Source organism: Mustelus asterias, chromosome 5 (genome assembly GCF_964213995.1).
Source record: "Mustelus asterias chromosome 5, sMusAst1.hap1.1, whole genome shotgun sequence".
NCBI classification, from domain to species: Eukaryota; Metazoa; Chordata; class Chondrichthyes; order Carcharhiniformes; family Triakidae; genus Mustelus; species Mustelus asterias.
Genome location: NC_135805.1, coordinates 7169164 through 7183922, shown reverse-complemented (window position 1 = coordinate 7183922; position 14759 = coordinate 7169164). Strand labels below are relative to the sequence as shown.

General features: G+C 44.5%; 1 protein-coding gene across 1 annotated transcript in view; it reads right to left on the bottom strand.

Moving 5' to 3' along the window:
- The window catches only part of LOC144493944 (dynein axonemal heavy chain 8-like), a 1661706-nt gene that overhangs the window by 911473 nt on the left and 735474 nt on the right, over positions 1-14759 (bottom strand). The window contains exon 32 of the mRNA XM_078213521.1: positions 5641-5817. Within this exon, the coding sequence (XP_078069647.1) occupies positions 5641-5817 (177 nt within the window). The remainder of the gene's footprint in view (positions 1-5640; positions 5818-14759) is intronic.

The following is a 14759-nucleotide window of genomic DNA, read 5'->3' as shown; positions in this document are numbered from 1 at the left end:
CATGGTTGGGGAAGGTCATGTCTCACCAACTTGATTGAGGTTTTTGAGGCGGTGACAAAGATAATTGATGAGGGAAGGGTTGAGGATGTAGTTTTCTGGACTTTAGTAAGGTGTTTGACAAGGTCCCACATGGCAGACTAGTGCAAAAACTAATATCACTGTCCTGCACTCCAATCAACTGGCCTTGAAAAACCTCCCACATGCCAGACATGGATTTGCCCTCAAATAGCTGCTCCCAATGTACCTGCTTCCACTAACTCCTCTGGCAGCACATTCAAAGCACCCACCACTCAACGTGAAAAACATCCCCCGCACATACAAAGAACAATACAGCACAGGAACTGGCCCTTCGGCCCTCCAAGCCTGCGCCACTCCCTGGTCCAAACTAGACCATTCTTTTGTATCCCTCCATTCCCACTCCGTTCATGTGGCTATCTAGATAAGTCTTAAACGTTCCCAGTGTGTCCGCCTCCACCACCTTGCCCAGCAGCGCATTCCAGGCCCCCACCACTCTCTGTGTAAAAAACGTCCTTCTGATATCCGTGTTAAACCTGCCCCCCCCCCTCACCTTGAACCTATGACCCCTCGTGAACGTCACCACCGATCTGGGAAAAAGCTTCGCACCATTCACCCTATCTATGCCTTTCATAATTTTATACACCTCTATTAGGTCACCCCTCATCCTCCGTCTTTCCAGTGAGAACAACCCCAGTTTACCCAATCTCTCCTCATAACTGAGCCCTTCCATACCAGGCAACATCCTGGTAAACCTCCTCTGCACTCTCTCTAAAGCCTCCGCATCCTTCTGGTAGTGTGGCGACCAGAACTGGGCGCAGTATTCCAAATGCGGCCGAATCAACGTTCTATACAACTGCAACATCAGACCCAACTTTATACTCTATGCCCCGCCCTATAAAGGCAAGCATGCTATATGCCTTATTCACTACCTTCTCCACCTGTGACGTCACCTTCAAGGATCTGTGGACTTACACACCCAGGTCCCTCTGCGTATCTACACCCTTTATGGTTCTGCCATTTATCGTATAGCTCCCCCCTACATTAGTCCTACCAAAATGCATCACTTCGCATTTATCTGGATTGAACTCCATCTGCCATTTCTTTGTCCAAATTTCCAGCCGATCTATATCCTTCTGTAGCCTCTGACAATGTTCCTCACTATCTGCACGTCCAGCCATTTTCGTGTCATCCGCAGACTTACTGATCACCCCAGTTACACCTTCTTCCAGATCGTTTATATAAATCACAAACAGCAGAGGTCCCAATGCAGAGCCCTGCGGAACACCACTAGTCACAGGCATCCAGCCGGAAAAAGACCCCTCCACTACCACCCTCTGTCTTCTGTGACCAAGCCAGTTCTCCACCTATCTAGCCACCTCCCCCTTTATCCCATGAGACCCAACCTTTTGCACCAACCTACCATGAGGGACTTTGTCAAACGCTTTACTAAAGTCCATAAAGAATGGCCCTTCCCTCGGCAACCATTCTAGTCACTTCTTCAAAAAACTCCACCAGGTTAGTGAGTCATGACCTCCTTCTCACAAAACCATGCTGACTATCGTTAATGAGTTTATTCCTTTCTAAATGCGCATACATCCTATCTCTAAGAATCCTCTCCAACAACTTCCCTACCACGGACGTCAAGCTCACCGGCCTATAATTTCCTGGGTTATCCTTCCTACCCTTTTTAAATAACGGGACCACATTAGCTATCCTCCAAGCCGCTGGGACCTCACCTGTGTCCAGTGACGAGACAAAGATTTGCGTCAGAGGCCCAGCGATTTCATCTCTCGTCTCCCTGAGCAGCCTTGGGTAGATTCCATCAGGCTCTGGGGATTTGTCAGTCTTTATATTCCCTAAAAAACCTAACACTTCCTCCCTTGTAATGGAGATTTTCTCTAACGGGTCAACACTCCCCTCTGAGACACTCCCAGTCAACACATCCCTCTCCTTCATGAATACCGATGCAAAGTATTCATTTAGGATCTCCCCTACTTCTTTGGGCTCTAAGCATAATTCCCCACTTTTGTCCCTGAGATATCCGATTTTTTCCCTGACAACCCTTTTGTTCCTAACGTATGAATAAAATGCCTTGGGATTCTCCTTAATCCTGTCTGCCAAGGACATTTCGTGACCCTTTTTGCCCTTCTAATTCCTCATTTGAGTTCTTTCCTACTTTCTTTGTATTCCTCCAGAGCTCCCTCTGTTTTTAGCTGCCTGGACCTAACGTACGCCACTCTTTTCTTTTTGACCAATCCCTCAATTTCCCTGGTTATCCATGGTTCTCGAATCCTACCCTTCCTCTCCTTTTTTACAGGCACATGCCTATCCTGCAGCCCTAACAACTGTTCCTTAAAAGGCTCCCACATGCCAGATGTGGATTTACCCTCAAACAGCCTCTCCCAATCAACAGCTGCCAAATTCTGCCTAATCCCACTAAAGTTAGCCTTCCCCCAATCCAACACCTTACCCTTGGGACACCACTCATCCTTTTCCATCACTATCCTAAAGCTAACAGAATTGTGGTCACTCTTTGCCACATGTTCCCCTACCGAAACTTTGAAGACCTGACCGGGCTCATTCCCCAGTATTAGGTCCAGTATAGCCCCCTCTCTAGTCGGGCTATCGACATATTGTTCCAAAGAACCTTCATGTATGCATTTTACAAATTCCTCCCCATTCAGACTCCCAGCCCTACGCGATTTCCAGTCTATACCAGGGAAATTGAAGTCTCCCACTACAACAACCCTATTTTTCCTGCACCTATCCATTATCTCCTGACATATCCGTTCTTCCACTTCCCTTGGGCTGTTGGGGGGCCTGTAGTATACCCCCAACATAGTGACTGCGCCCTTCCTGTTTATGAGCTCCACCCACATTGACTCGTTACATGACCCCTCTGAATTGTCCTCCCTCTGCACCGCTCTAATATGCTCTCTAACTAATACTGCTACTCCCCCACCTCTTTTGGCCTCTCCTCTGTCTCGCCTAAAACACTTGTACCCCGGAATATTCAGTTGCCAGTCCTGTCCCTCTTTCAACCAAGTCTCTGTCACCGCAACCACATCCAAATTCCTCGTAAGCAGTAAGGCCCTAAGTTCGTCTGTCTTACCTGCTACGCTCCTTGCATTGAAGTAGATGCACTCCAGACCTCCAGGCCCAGTGAGGTCATCCTCCCCCAGAGTGCTCTTCTTCTTTGCCGGCCTTGTCCTGGCCCCAAGCTCGTCCCCAGCCTCTACATTTGTAGACATAATTTTTTGATCCCCACCCCCCTGCCATATTAGTTTAAACCCACCCGAACTGTGCTCGCAAAACTCCCAGCCAGGATATTCATGCCCTTCCAATTTAGTTGTGACCCGTCCTTCTTGTCCAGGTGCCCTCACCTCTTGAAAACTTCCCAGTGATCTAGGAATATGAAGCCCTCCCTCCTGGACCAGTCCTTTAGCCAAGCGTTCAATTGTACTATCTCCCTATTCCTAGCCTCACTGGCCCTAGGCATTGGGAGCAGCCCAGAGATTGCCACCCTGGAGGCCCTACTTTTTAGCCTATTTCCCAACTCCCTGAATTGCTCTCGTAGGATCCCCCTGCTCTTCCTATCTACGTCATTTGCACCAATGTGTACAATGACATCCATTTCTTTATCCTCCCCTTTTAATATGCCTCCCTTAAACTTTCACCCTCTCACCTTGAACACATGCGCTTTACAATTGACACTTCTACGCTCGCCAAATTAAGCACCCTCGCCCGAGGGCCACTCTTGTCCTTATCCATGACTACCCGAAATCTGATGGAATTATGGTCACTGAGCCCAAAATTCTTTCCACTGAATCATCGATCACCTGACCTGGCTCATTCAAAGAACGAAGAATAAAGAAAATTACAGCACAGGAACAGGCCCTTCGGCCTGATGGATCTGGGTGTACAGGTACACAGGTCACTGAAAGTGGCAATGCAGGTGGAGAAGGTAGTCAAGAAGGCATACAGCATGCTTGCCTCCATCGGCCGGGACATTGAGTTTACAAATTGGCAAGTCATGCTGCAGCTTTATAGAACCTTAGTTAGGCCGCATGTGGAATAGAGTGTTCAATTCTGGTCGCCACACTACCAGAAGGATGTGGAGGCTTTGGAGAGGGTACAGAAAAGATTTACCAGGATGTTGCCTGGTATGGAGGGCATTAGCCATGAGAGAGGTTGGAGAAACTTGGTTTGTTCTCACTGGAACGACGGAGGTTGAAGGGCGACCTGATAGAAGTTTACAAGATTATGAGAGGCATGGACAGAGTGGATAGTCAGAAGCTTTTTCCCAGGGTAGAAGAGTCAATTACTAGGGAGCACAGGTTTACGGTGCGAGGGGCAAGGTTTAAAGGAGAAGTACGAAGCAGATTTTTTACACAGAGGTTGGTGGGTGCCTGGAACCTGTTGCCGGGGAGGTAGTGGAAGCAGACACGGTAGTGACTTTTAAGGGGCGTCTTGACAAATACATGAATAGGATGGGAATAGGGGTATATAGTCCCCAGAAGGGGCTTTAGTTAAGTCAGGAAGCATGGTCGGTGCAGGCTTGGAGCGCCAAAGGGACTGTTCCTGTGCTGTAATTTTCTTTGTTCTTTGTTCCACACAGACAGTGACCTGAGGCCGGAATTGAACCCGGGTCCCTGGTACTGAGGCAGTAGTGCAAACCACTGTGCCTCCGTGCCGCCATTTACCTTTAAGGAACCACCAAGCCAGCTTTTGAAATTGGAATTGATAACTATCCGGACGTGAGTTGCTATTTCAAACATTTGAAATTGAAATTTGCCGGAGGTTTAAGGGAAAAAAACAAACAAGCAAATTTATTAATGTCTCAGATAAAGCAGTAATGTATCATTTCTGTTTAAAAGATATTACGAGAATATTTTATTTGGCGGTAAAAATTTTCCAGAACTCCTGAATGTATAAATTTTGATATGGATGAACATTCTAGTGAAAGCAAAGTATCGATGAGATGAATGAGTTGACAGCTTTCTCTTGGACATATTTGTGTCTTTGTGAACTTTTTAAGAGAAATGAATTTGGTCTGGCCACCACCTGAGACTTTGGGGGTGATTTTCAGCCCATGTTTGTGTTAGTGAGAATGGAGAATTCTGATTCTGTCCAGAAAGATTGCATCCCGTGATTTTCCATCCCTCGCTGGTGACATTGTGAGGTTTACTCCCACAAAGGACGGGAACCTCATCTTAATGTATTTGCATAAATTTAAATGTAATTATCAGGCCTCCCACCATAATTTACCCCTTCCTGTATTTTCAAGCCTTGCCGACATGACATCATTTTAGCGAGGTTTACAACAGGTTTACTCAGACATCAACCTGTTGAGGGGATCTTTCCAGGGGTGCAAAGGTGAGAATGGTCCTCAGGGAAGAGGAACATGCCTGGCCACTTGCTCCTGGCTGCCTGATGAAGGAGCAGCGCTCCGAAAGCTCGTGCTACCAAATAGACCTGCTGGACTTGAACCTGGCGTTGTGAGACTACTTACTGTGCCTACCCCAGTCCAACACCGGCAACTCTACATCAGAAATAGAAAGGGAGAAAAGTCCAGGAAGGAAAATGATAGATGGAAGGGATGGGTGGAAATGTTTACAATACCTTAACTGTAGTATCCCTGTCTTGTAACCACAGTATGTTGAATTTTTGAAATTCTTCTAGTGCTCTGGCGATAGCATCCCTCGTGGAGTTGACAGAAGAAGAGAGCATTGCTATTAATTTGGTTACATCTTTATGTTCTGCCACATTGTGATAAAAATTCTTCGGCTTCCTTAAATTCTTGCTTTCATTTATTTCTGTTTAGGATGACAAGTTTATATGCTTATAGATCATTAACTATAATAGCAAAATAAAAGCAAATTACTGCAGTTGCTAGAATTTGAAACAAAAACAGAAAATACTGGAAAATCTCAGTAGATCTGAGAGCATCTGTGAAGAGAGAGCAGAGCTAATGGTGCAAGTCTGGATGACTCTTCATCATCGCTGTTATGAACTATAACAGCAACTTAAGTTAACATAGTATCTTTGAGAATTTGTCCTCCTGAGAGCCATTGGTAATGTAATATTCTGCAAGTTCAGAACAAACCCAGTCTATCAAAATCCTACACCCGTCCCAAAGTGCCATTTTCATAGTTAGTCTACAAGTGTCTGCAAGACTATTTCAATGTCACACAATCCAATATTTTGTATAAGATGATTTAAAGCCAGCGTGAGTCAAATGAAAACCATAAAAACAGGTTTCATCTCTGAAAGGAATTCTTTTGACTCCCAAGGGAGTGCTTTCAAAGAATCACAGAATTGTTACAACATGGAAAAAGGCGATTTGGTTTGTTAAGAGTCATAGAACCATTGAGGTTTACAGCGTAGAAACAGGCCCTTCGCCCAACTTGTCCATGCCGCCCTTTTTTTAAAAAACCTCTACGCTAATCCCAATTGCCCGCATTTGGTCCATATCTCTCTATACCCATCGTACCCATGTAACTATCCAAATGCTTTTTAAAAGATAAAATTGTACCCGCCTCTACTACTACCTCTTGTAGCTTGTTCCAGACACTCACCACCCTCTGTGAAAAAATTGCCCATCTGGACACTTTTGTATCTCTCCTCTCTCACCTTAAACCTATGCCCTCTAGTTTTAGACTCCCCTACCTTTGGGAAAAGATATTGACTATCTAGCTGATCTATGCCCCTCATTATTTTATAGACCTCTATAAGATCGCCCCTCAGCCTCCTACGCTCCAGAGAGAAAAGTCCCAGTCTATGCAGCCTCTCCTTATAACTCAAACCATCAAGGCCTGGCAGCATCCTAATAAATCTTTTCTGCACTCTTTCTAGTTTAATAATATCCTTTCTATGAAAGGGTGACCAGAACTGTACACAGTATTCCAAGTGTGGCCTTACCAATGTCTTGTACAACTCCAACAAGGCGTCCCAACTCCTGTATTCAATGTTCTGACCAAGCATGCCGAATGCCTTCTTCACCACTCTGTCCATCAGTGATTCCACTTTCAAGGAGCTATGAACCTGTACCCCTCGATCTCTTTGTTCTGTAACTCTCCCGAATGTCCTACCATTAACTGAGTAAGTCCTGCCCTGGTTCAATCGACCTCGCATTTATCTAAATTAAACTCCATCTGCCATTCGTGAGCCCACTGGCCCAATTGATCAAGGTCTCATTGCAATCCGAGATAACCCTCTTCACGGTCCACTATGCCACCAATCTTGGTGCCATCTGCAAACTTACTGACCATGCCTCCTATATTCTCATCCAAATCATTAATATAAATGACAAATAACAGTGGATCCAGCACCAATTCTGAGGCACACCGCTGGTGACAGGCCTCCAGTTTGAAAACCAACTCTCTACAACCACTCTCTTCTGTCAAGAAGCCAATTTTGTATCCATTTAGCTACCTCACTCTGGATCCTGTGAGATTTAACCTTATGCAACAACCTACCATATGGTACCTTGTCAAAGGCCCTGCTAAAGTCCATGTAGACACCATCAACTGAACTTCCCTCATCTACCTTCTTGGTTACCCCTTCAAAAACCTCAATTAAATTTGTGAGACTTGATTTTCCTCTCACAAAGCCATGCTGACTGTCCCTAATCAGTCTTTGCCTCTCTAAATGCCTGTCGATCCTGTCTCTTAAAATACCTTCCAACAATTTACCCACCACAGATGTGAGGCTCACCAGCCTGCTCCCAGGCTTTTCCCTGCAGCCCTTCTTAAACAAAGGCACGTTTGCCACCCTCCAATCTTCAGGCACCTCACCTGTGACTATTGATGATTCAAATATCTCTGCGAGGGGATCCACAATTTCCTCCCTCACCTCCCACAATATCCTGGGATACACTTAATCAGGTCCTGGGGATTTATCTACCTTGATGCGCTTTAAGACTTCCAGCACCTCCTTCCCTGTAATATGTGCACTCCTCAAGATATCACTATTTATTTCCCCAAGTACCAAAACATCCATTGTTAGTTTCTGTTTGGGTCCTTCTGTTAAGGACCAGATGAGAAACTCCAAGGTATATTATGAACTTAACCGAGATCCCATCTATTTTTGATTTCAGCATGAGTGTGAGCATAAGGTGTTCTATTGACCCACTAGGAAGTTTTTATCAGAACAAACTTTATTTAATAACACAGTTAAAATATAACTATAAGAATTAGCAAAACAATTACCAATGTAAATACTTAAAACAGGACAAGGTATAATTTTTAGTTGCTATTTCTATCAGTTCCAATTTAAGCACTATCTCCATAGACTCCTCTTCAGAATCAGTTAACAAGACACACAGGCTTATGTGAATTCCATGTTCTTCAGCCTATTAACCCTCCTGGACCAAAATAAAGAGAGACACCTATCTCCTGACACTCAGACAGCAGCCTCCAGAGGGAAACCTGTCATCACACAGCCAAACTCCCATGAGAGTAAAAAAAAGTAACATTTATTTATTAGTCACAGGTAGTCTTACATTAACATTGCAATGAAGTTACTGTGAAAACCCCCTAGTCGCCACACTCTGGTGCCTGTTCGGGTACACTGAAGGAGAATCTAGTATGGCCAATGCACCTAACCAGCACATCTTTTGGACTGTGGGAGGAGACTGGAGCACCCGGAGGACACAGGGAGAACGTGCTGATTTTGCACACTCAGTGACCCAAGCCGGGAATTGAACCTGGGTCCCTGGCGCTGTGAGGCAGCAGTGCTAACCACTGTGCCACCAGGCCACACTGAGAGAGAGGGGGAGAAAACACCTCTTGCCTTTTGTAGACCCCTGGAGAGAGATACCTAATTTCTAGCAGGTCCCCAGACTTCCATTTCCAGGTAATTTCACCAGCTCTGGAACAGATTCCAAATCAGTCAACTTTTCTTGCATCTGTCTCCACACCTGCTCACTTTCTTTATTCACATCATTGTCCAGTAACTGGTTCTCCTCCGCGTTGTTTTACAAGTAGTTTTACATGGTACGGTAGCACAGTGGTTAGCACTGCTGCTTCACAGCTCCAGGGTCCTGGGTTCGATTCCCGGCTCGGGTCACTGTCTGTGTGGAGTTTGCACATTCTCCTCGTGTCTGCGTGGGTTTCCTCCGGGTGCTCCGGTTTCCTCCCACAGTCCAAAGATGTGCGGGTTAGGTTGATTGGCCAGGTTAAAAATTGCCCCTTAGACTCCTGAGATGCGTAGGTTAGAGGGATTAGCGGGTAAAATATGTGGGGGTAGGGCCTGGGTGGGATTGTGGTCGGTGCAGACTCGATGGGCCGAATGGCCTCCTTCTGCACTGTAGGGATTCTATGATTCTATGATTCTATGATCGAGACTTTCGGCTGCTGCAGCTCAGACCGAACAAACATCAGTTTCTCCTTCTGAACCCGTACTAATCTGAATGGATTAAGTCTATACAAATTTTGCTCAATTAGAACAGCATTTCCTACATCTACCTCATGCACAATTATTTTAGTATTTCCCATTTGTTCCCACAGATCTCTACATATGATTATAATAACTCTTTCAGGTCATTCTGATTTTCCTCCAGGTCCATCAACAATTGATAGGAACCACAAGTGATCCCCACTGGTGTGGACCTCTACCAGTGGGGGCAGGAACTTTAGTAAGCCCGGACAATTGAGTCCTGGACTTGCAAAAGAGGTGCGGAGCAGCTTCTGCACGTGATAATGAGCCTTGTGCTGTTTCCTGGCGTGAGGCTGATTAAACTGTAAATAAATGGACCAGGGAGATTGCAACCAGGTTGTTTTCCACCCACCACCCCCACTCCCGCTTAAATTTCCCACCCCCTGTGCTTCTCGAGCAGTCTCAGAATGCAGTCTCAGAATGCTGACTCACCAATTTCTTTTTGATTAAGTGATCCTCTTACCTCATGACCAAAAATTAATTCAAACTGACTGATATTGGTTAATTCATAAAGTGAATCCCTAATTACAAAAAGTGCAAGTGGATTTCCCAATCCTCTGAATAATCTTGACTATAAGCCCTCAACATGGTTTGATGCCACCGTTCTAATGCTCCCTGTGATTCCAGATTGTACGCAGTTGATCGAAATTGTTTTATTCCTAAGCTATCCATAACTTTCATGTTGTGGTGGGGAGGGCTATAAACAAACAAATAATGGATGCGTGCAAAAACGGAACAGCAATAATCATGGGGGATTTTAACCTGCATATTGATTGGCTGACTCAAGTTGGACGTGGTGGGATGGAGGAAGAGTTCTGAGAATGCTGTCGGGATAGTTTCCTTGAACAGTATGTTACAGAAGCTACGAGGGAACAAGTTATCTTAGATCTGGTAATGTGTAACGAGACAGGTAGAATTAAGGATCTTCTTGTGAAGGACCCTCGAGGGTCGAGTGATCACAATATGGTTGAATTTCTGGTGCAGATGGAGGGGGAGAAAGTAGGGTCCCAAACCAATGTCCTCTGTTTGAACAGAGGGGAGTACGATAGGACGAGGGCTGAATTGGCTCTGGTGGACTGGGAGAGCAGACTGGTAGGTAGGACAGCTGAGGAACAATGGAGGATTTTTAAGGAGATATTTTTCAGTACTCAGCAAAAATATATTCCGGTGATAAAGAAGGACTGTAAGAAAAGGGATAGTCATGATGTGGAGATGCCGGCGTTGGACTGGGGTAAAAACAGTAAGAAGTTTAACAACACCAGGTTAAAGTCCAACAGGTTTATTTGGTAGCAAAAGCCAAACAAGCTTTCGGAGCTCTTAGCCCCTTCTTCAGGTGAGTGGGAATTCTGTTCACAAACAGAGCTTATAAAGACACAGACTCAATTTACATGAATAATGGTTGGAATGCGAATACTTACAACTAATCAAGTCTTTAAGAAATGAAACAATGTGAGTTTCACTGGCTGTCTTGTCTGGAGACAATACACATCTTTTTAGCCTGTCTTGATGCTCTCTCCACTCACATTGTTTCATTTCTTAAAGACTTGATTAGTTGTAAGTATTCGCATTCCAACCATTATTCATGTTAATTGAGTCTGTGTCTTTATAAGCTCTGTTTGTGAACAGAATTTCCACTCACCTGAAGAAGGGGCTAAGAGCTCCGAAAGCTTGTGTGGCTTTTGCTACCAAATAAACCTGTTGGACTTTAACCTGGTGTTGTTAAACTTCTTACTGAGAAAAGGGATAGCCAGCCGTGGATAACAAAGGAAATAAAGGAGAGTATTAAATTAAAAACCGATGCGTACAGAGTGGCCAAAAACAGTGGAGACTTAGAAGATTGGGAAAGCTTTAAAAAACAACAAAGAATGACTAAGAAAGCGATAAAGAAAGGAAAGATAGATTATGAAACTAAACTAGCTCTATATAAAAAATAATAGGAAAAGTTTTTACAAATATATAAAAAGGAATAGAGTGGCTAGAGTGAAAGTTGGACCCTTGGAGGACGAGAGGGGGGATTTAATAGTGGAAAACGAGGAAATGGCTGAGACTTTAAATAGGTTTTTTGTGTCGGTCTTCACGGTGGAAGACACAAATAGATTACCGAATATTAATGATCAAGTGTTGGTAGGAGGAGAGGAACTGAATACAATTATTGTTACTAGAGAGGGATGCTTGGTAGACTAACGGGACTGAAGTTGGACAAGTCCCCGGGCCCGGATGGAATGCATCCCAGGGCACTGAAAGAAATGTCAGAGGTAATAACGGATGCGTTAGTGGTTATTTATCAAAATTCACTAGACTCTGGGGTAGTGCCAGCTGATTGGAAAACGGCTACTCTTACGCCGCTGTTTAAAAAAGGAAGTAGACAAAAGGCGGGTAACTACAGGCCGGTTAGCTTAACGTCTGTTGTTGGGAAAATGCTGGAATCCATCATTAAAGAAGAAAAAGCGGGCCATCTGGATAAGAATGGTTCGATCAAACAGACGCAGCATGGATTCATGAGAGGAAAGTCGTATTTGACGAACTTACTGGATTTTTATGAAGATGTGACTAGTGCGGTTGACGGAGGGGAACCGGTAGATGTGGTGTTTTTGGATTTCCAAAAGGCATTCGATAAGGTGCCTCACAAAAGGTTGCTGCAGAAGATTGGGGCACACGGAGTTGGGGGTAGGATGTTAGCGTGGATTGGGGATTGGCTATCCAACAGGAAGCAGAGAGTTGGAATAAATGGGTGCTTTTCTGGTTGGCAGATGGTGCCTAGTGGCGTGCCGCAGGGATCGGTACTGGGGCCTCAACTGTTTACTATTTACATAGATGATCTGGAGGAGGGGACTGAGTGTAGGGTAACAAAGTTTGCTGATGACACAATGATAAGTGGGAAAGTGAATTGCGTGGAGGAAGCGGAAGGTCTGCAGAGAAATTTGAATAGGCTGAGTGAGTGGGCGAGAATCTGGCAGATGGAGTATAACGTTGGCAAATGCAAGGTTATTCACTTTGGAAGAAATAATAGCAAATTGGATTATTATTTAAATGGAAAAAAATTCCAACATGCTACTGTGCAAAGGGACCTGGGGGTCCTTGTGCATGAGTCGCAAAAACTCAGTCTGCAAGTACAACAGGTGATCAAGAAGGCAAATGGGATGTTGGCATTTATCGCGAGGGGGATAGAATATAAAAGCAGAGAAGTCTTGCTGCATCTGTACAAGGCATTGATGAGGCTGCAGCTGGAATACTGTGTGCAGTTTTGGTCTCCTTACTTGCGAAAGGATATATTGGCCTTGGAGGGAGTGCAGAGAAGGTTCACCAGGTTGATACCGGAGATGAGGGGTGTAGATTATGAGGAGAGATTGAGCAGATTAGGTTTGTACTCGTTGGAGTTTAGAAGGCTGAGGGGTGATCTTATCGAGGCATATAAGATAATGAAGGGGCTGGATAGGGTAGAAGTGGAGAGATTCTTTCCACTTAGAAAGGAAACCAGAACTCGAGGGCACAGCCTCAAAATAAAGGGGGGTCAGTTTAGGACAGAGTTGAGGAGGAACTTCTTCTCTCAGAGGGTGGTGAATCTCTGGAATTCTCTGCCCACTGAAGTGGTGGAGGCTACCTCGTTGAATATGTTTAAGTCACGGTTAGATGGATTCCTGATCGGTAGGGGAACTAAGGGTTATGGGGAGCAGGCTGGTAAGTGGAACTGATTCACTTCAGATCAGCCATGATCTTATTGAATGGCGGGGCAGGCTCGAGGGGCTAGATGGCCTACTCCTGCTCCTATTTCTTATGTTCTTATGTAAAATTTGATCCTTGATCTGATTGTATTTCTGTGGGTAGTCCATAAATAGTAAAAACTTTAAGTAATTCCTCTGCAATCCTTTTAGCTGTATTATTACTTCATAGAATGGCCTGTGGAATTCGAGTGGACACATCCATTCTGGTTAACAAATACTGATTTCTACTTTTCATTTTACGGACTGATCACACAGAATCAATCAGGATCTTCGTAAAAGGTTTCTCAAATGCTGGAATGGGTATTAAGGGTGCCAGCTTTATTACCATTTGAGGTTTTCCTGTCAAATGACATTTGTGACATGTCCAGCAAGATTCAACCACATCTTGATGCAGTCCAGGCCAATAAAAATGTTTTTGTATTTTTACTGGAGTTTTCCTTACTCCTAAATGACCTCCTATTCATACACTACCTACAACATCATCTTTCTATAACCTACCAGTAATACAACTTGATGAACCTCTGCCCATTTTTCATCCACCTGAATATGTAAAGTTCTCCACTTTGAGGAACACTCCAGCATACACTCAAATTCTTCTTCTATGTTTGCTTTCTGATGTAACTGCTTTATCTCTTCATCTTTTTGTTGTAATTCTGCCATCTTTCCTGAACTAAAAATAGCCACTTCATTCTCCATCTGTTCTTTTCTGTGGAATTCCCTGCCCAGTGAAGCAGTTGAGGCTACCTCATTGAATGTTTTTAAGGCAAGGATTGATAAATTTTTGAACAGTAAAGGATCAAGAGTTATGGTGAGCAGGTGGATAAGTGAAACTAAGTCCACGATAAGATCAGCCATGATCTTATTGATTGGGGGAGCAGGCTCGAGGGGCCAGATGGCCTACTCCTGCTCCTAGTTCTTATGTTTTTCTGTTCTTATCCTTTCTTAATCATTGGATCAAAAATGGTTTCTGCTAATTGAACTTCAACTTCTTTACCTTTACTCTTTGATTTCTCCTCCTGTGTCAACCTGTGGTTTGTAATCTTGTTATCACAAAGTTAAGAAAAATCCCAGGAAATGCTTCCTGCAACACCTCAGTTGTTTAATTTTCCACTGGCTGTTCAATCACAGTAGATATCAGTCCCACTTGTGATTCAGTTATATTGTTACCCAGGATAGTGTATTCCTGGAAAAAATGTTGGCCATGATTCTCCGAGCCCGCTTCTCTGCTCGAGTAGCGCTGCGAGGGGAGGAGGGGAGACAACAGTTGGAGGCCTTTTGTGGGATTTGCAACTGCTATCGGGTCGATTGCGGGTCTCTGAGGCCCTTTTTTCAACGTAATCAGCTCTGCACCAGAAATCTGCGTGGAGCTGATTACCATATTGAAATTGAGATTTCCATATGGTAATCTCAATTTCTATATGATTAGCTGGCCCAGAACAGTAGTCTCCAGGCCCGCTAGCATCTCACCCCTTCCCCCACTGGAAGAGGTTCCCACCAGCAGGATTTGCAACCACTCCCCATGAACAGAGAACAGGCATCTTCACCCAGCTGGGAACAGAGGCCATTGAGACAAGGTGGAGT